Here is a 3,810-nt window from a genome sequence, read left to right on the forward strand (position 1 = left end):
CAGAGCGCTCTGTGTCATCAGCGATGTGTCTCTCTCCCAGCCAGCTCCCAGATCAGCTTCTCTGATTGGTTGACGCGGCGCGTCGAGCAGCAAAAATTAAATTTTTCCATCTCGAGCAGCAGCGCGTCAGATGCTTAAACGCGTCCGACGCGTTTAAGCATCTGGTCGATGGTTGACGCGCGTCAACCATTGACTTTGCATGTAAACTCACTGCTTCTGTCGCGCCTGCTGCGTCCGGTGTGAACGCAGCATTTGTCTCTTTCTGCAAACTGTAGAAAAAAAAAAATCTAAACCAGCCAATTTTTCTTAAAATAAGTGCATTTTTTTCTTCAATTGAGCAGCTAAGTGGGAAAATTTGCCAAGGAAACGATTTACATTAAAAAAAGAAAAATGATTATGTCTTATTTCGGTACTTAATATCTAGTTATTTTAAGGGAAAAGTAATTATTCCATTGCCAGATCATCAAATTAAGGGTAAAAACTCTTATTTAAAGAACTTTAAACTTATTTTTAGATTGTTTCTGCAATGCACTGTAGAGAATGTTGTTTCTCTATTTGTTTAGAGTTTTTCAAAATTCTGCCAAAGCTTCATGATCCAGTTTAAACGCTTCAGATGATAAAGCAGAGCCTCACCGCTGTCTTTCTCCAGCAGGGATTTCTTAACATTTCATTTAAAATGTATGCATTTCACAGTTTAATGCTTTTTAACTATTTAATAATGTATAAAATAGAATAAATATCCATTTGATTATTTAAAGGGGAATTCAAAACACTTTTTTATTTAACTGTTATATTTGCAGCCTCTCTGCACCTCAGTGTATTAATGAAAACTCTGAAAGTTCTTTTATGACGATCAGGGGTTGTCCTAACCCCCATTTTGGAGCCTCTAACGCTGGCATACACCCCTGCTTTACAGAACACCTATCCCCACGCTTATAGCCTGAATAAATGACACATTTAACAAAAACCTAAAGAAAAGACGTGTCAGTGCCACCTGGTGTTTTCAATCTAGTGTCTATGATAACTGATTTATTTCTACCTTAATTATCTGTTAAATGAGCTTCTGTCATAAGTTCACTTTTCACATCCAGGAATAAAACAGACTTACAAATAATAAAAGATTCAGCTAAAATTAGTTTTTAATGTTTGTTTCTTTTTGCAGTCATTATCTTCTGAAGTCACTCTTGAAAATGGGAAGCTGCCAGATGGAGTTGCTATTTCCTATAAGTCCTTCTGCAAGAACAACGTGGTCGGAACAGACGAGAACGGCAGGAAATGCTCCAACATCTCCATCGGAGACGAGGTAATGAGAATCAGGCAGATGCATCTGAGGAAAAACTTTTTCACAAAGCTTTAAAGTCTTTCCCTCGGTGTTAAGTGTCAGTCCTTCAAACAGATGAGACATAATCTTTTTTTGGGGGGGTTTCAGGTCTTTTTCCAGATTACTGTAACATCGGAAAAATGCCCATCTACTGGGAAGCAGGAATCCTTTAAAATCAAACCTCAGGGCTTCCAAGAGGAGGTAGAAATAGTTCTGGATTTCATCTGTGATTGTGAATGTGCTGCGAAGGGAGAGACCAACAGTAAGAAGTGCTCCAAAGGCAATGGCACCTTTGAGTGCGGCGCCTGCAAGTAAGAAACAGTTTTAGTGTTTTTGTTTGCAAAACTTTTTCAATCTGCAACTTTGACTTCAGAATAATTTGGCTTCCTCGATGTTTCGCTTCAGGTGTAACGAGGGTCGCATCGGCCTGGAGTGCGAGTGCAGCAAAGACGACGTCCGAACCGACGACCTGGACGCCAGCTGCCGAAAGGACAACGGCACCGACATCTGCAGCAACAACGGCGACTGCGTCTGCGGTACCTGCGAGTGCAGGAAGCGGGCCAATCCTGCAGAGGTTTACAGCGGCCAGTACTGCGAATGTGACAACTTCAACTGCGACCGTTTCAACAACAAGCTCTGCGGAGGTCAGAACCGTAGTGCATTTATGCCGCCATTAACTATATCTGTGTTCATACAGTGATGTGAGCACAGATTTCTAAATTCACAATGCAGTTGTTAAACTAATCGTTATTTAACAGCGTAAAATGTCCAGGCCTGAGCTCCGTATGTGTGGAGTTTGCATGTGTTTTATTTTCTTTTTAAGCCATTTAAATCTTCATTAGCTATGAGTGTGCCCTATTGTAAACAAGAAATACAACACGAAGAGGCAAAGCTCTCAAAAAGCAACAAATTATGCCCCAATCTAAAGAAATTTATGAATAAATATAAATCAAACTCTCTCATATCTGACATTCTGAACCGATTAAAATACATTTTTTATGCATTTTGGAGGCCAGTTTCCTTCCAACTAAAATGCACACATTAAAAAAACTTTGAAAAGTTTGAGAAAAAGGAAAAGATAATTTGCGTTGTTTCCGTTTGGTTAGAAGCGAATTACAAAGCGACCAGAAAATGTCGCCACACGTTGTCCTCATTATGTTGTCATGCATGGCTATAATAAACAGAAGTGTTGCAGAATGTGTTGCAGAAGGGCAAGTTGTTCTTACGTCAACATGTCAGCTATTAATGGCTGTGTTGCTTCCAGCCATGTCTCTGCAAATAATAGGAACATCAAGGAAAAAGCCGAAAACAAAAACAGCTGATCAGTCATGAAAACAAAAGATTTGCTTCTTCAGAGCTAATTTTAAAAAAAGTATTTCCATCTCCTGTAACACGTTTTGGCAAAAACCAACTTCAAGAAAGCATAAAAACTTTTTTTTGGCAAATTTGAGGAAGTTGTTTTGAATGTTGCCATTCGATGAAGCTTTTTGGATGCAATACTTCAAAATGTGCTTTAGCAAAGAGCTGATGGAAACTACTATCCTACTATCCATGAATAGAGACAACAGAAACTAAACTCCACCCTCCCAGAAGTGAACACGCACCCTTAGTCACTCCAACTCAACATCGCATCATCGACTCACCCAGGAGTTCATTTTTTCTTTTATTTAATTGTAATGTAACCTCGAAGTTGCATTGAGAATCAGAATCTTTTTCATAAGTAAGACCCGACCAAGGTAGAAGCCAGATTACAGCAAGTACATACATTATGAACATTAAAATAAACCACAGCTACATGAATACCATTGTAGGCCTGAAAACCTCCTCTGTTATCATAACAAAATAAAAAAGAAAACTCCTTAGAGGTCCTCAACACCTTTATGCAAGTATTCTGTTGTTTCTGTGATGTTTATCTCAGCACTTTGCTGAAATTCTTGTTTTGGTGATCATCTCTATAAGTTGATTTCATTTCTTTCAAGGCTCAATAAGCAAAATGTTGTTTTTTTATTTTACTTAGCAGCTGATAAATCTCTTATTGGTCTAATTTCAATGTGTTTCATCTCCTTTTTCGAGATCAAAAAATTAATTTCAAGTTTATCATATCCAGCTTTATGCAGGAGGATGCAAACATGCTGTTAAGTGTTAAAATAGAATGAAGATTTTGGAGTAGCCTGATGAGAGTCTGTACTTTAATTGAACTGAGATGCAGTGGCATAAAATTAGGTAGCTCTTCAAGTAGTCCTGCATTGGGATAAGATGGCAATAGTTACGCCAAGATGGGCAGAGCTAGTTAGTAGGTTAATATGGCAAAAGAAAATGATTCACCAACATGTATTGACTACTATTGGACAAAAGCTTGTTTACCACAATTGACTGGAAAGACGTCTCCTTGTATTTTGGAGAACCTGATATGAGGATGTAGCTTATGTTATGATGCAGCAAAAACATTTTAAAGAGACCTGGAAGAAAACAGATCCTGAAGGTGAGAG

The 3,810-nt window shown here is 38.5% G+C and overlaps 1 protein-coding gene across 1 annotated transcript in view; it reads left to right on the forward strand.

Moving 5' to 3' along the window:
* Positions 1–3,810, forward strand: part of itgb1 (integrin subunit beta 1) — a 45,611-nt gene that overhangs the window by 34,784 nt on the left and 7,017 nt on the right. Inside the window, exons 10-12 of the mRNA XM_015383696.1 lie at positions 1,163–1,303; positions 1,430–1,632; positions 1,727–1,965. Coding sequence (XP_015239182.1) covers positions 1,163–1,303; positions 1,430–1,632; positions 1,727–1,965 — 583 coding nt within the window. The remainder of the gene's footprint in view (positions 1–1,162; positions 1,304–1,429; positions 1,633–1,726; positions 1,966–3,810) is intronic.

This window comes from Cyprinodon variegatus, unplaced genomic scaffold (genome assembly GCF_000732505.1).
Source record: "Cyprinodon variegatus isolate N-32 unplaced genomic scaffold, C_variegatus-1.0 Scaffold292, whole genome shotgun sequence".
Classification (NCBI taxonomy): Eukaryota; Metazoa; Chordata; class Actinopteri; order Cyprinodontiformes; family Cyprinodontidae; genus Cyprinodon; species Cyprinodon variegatus.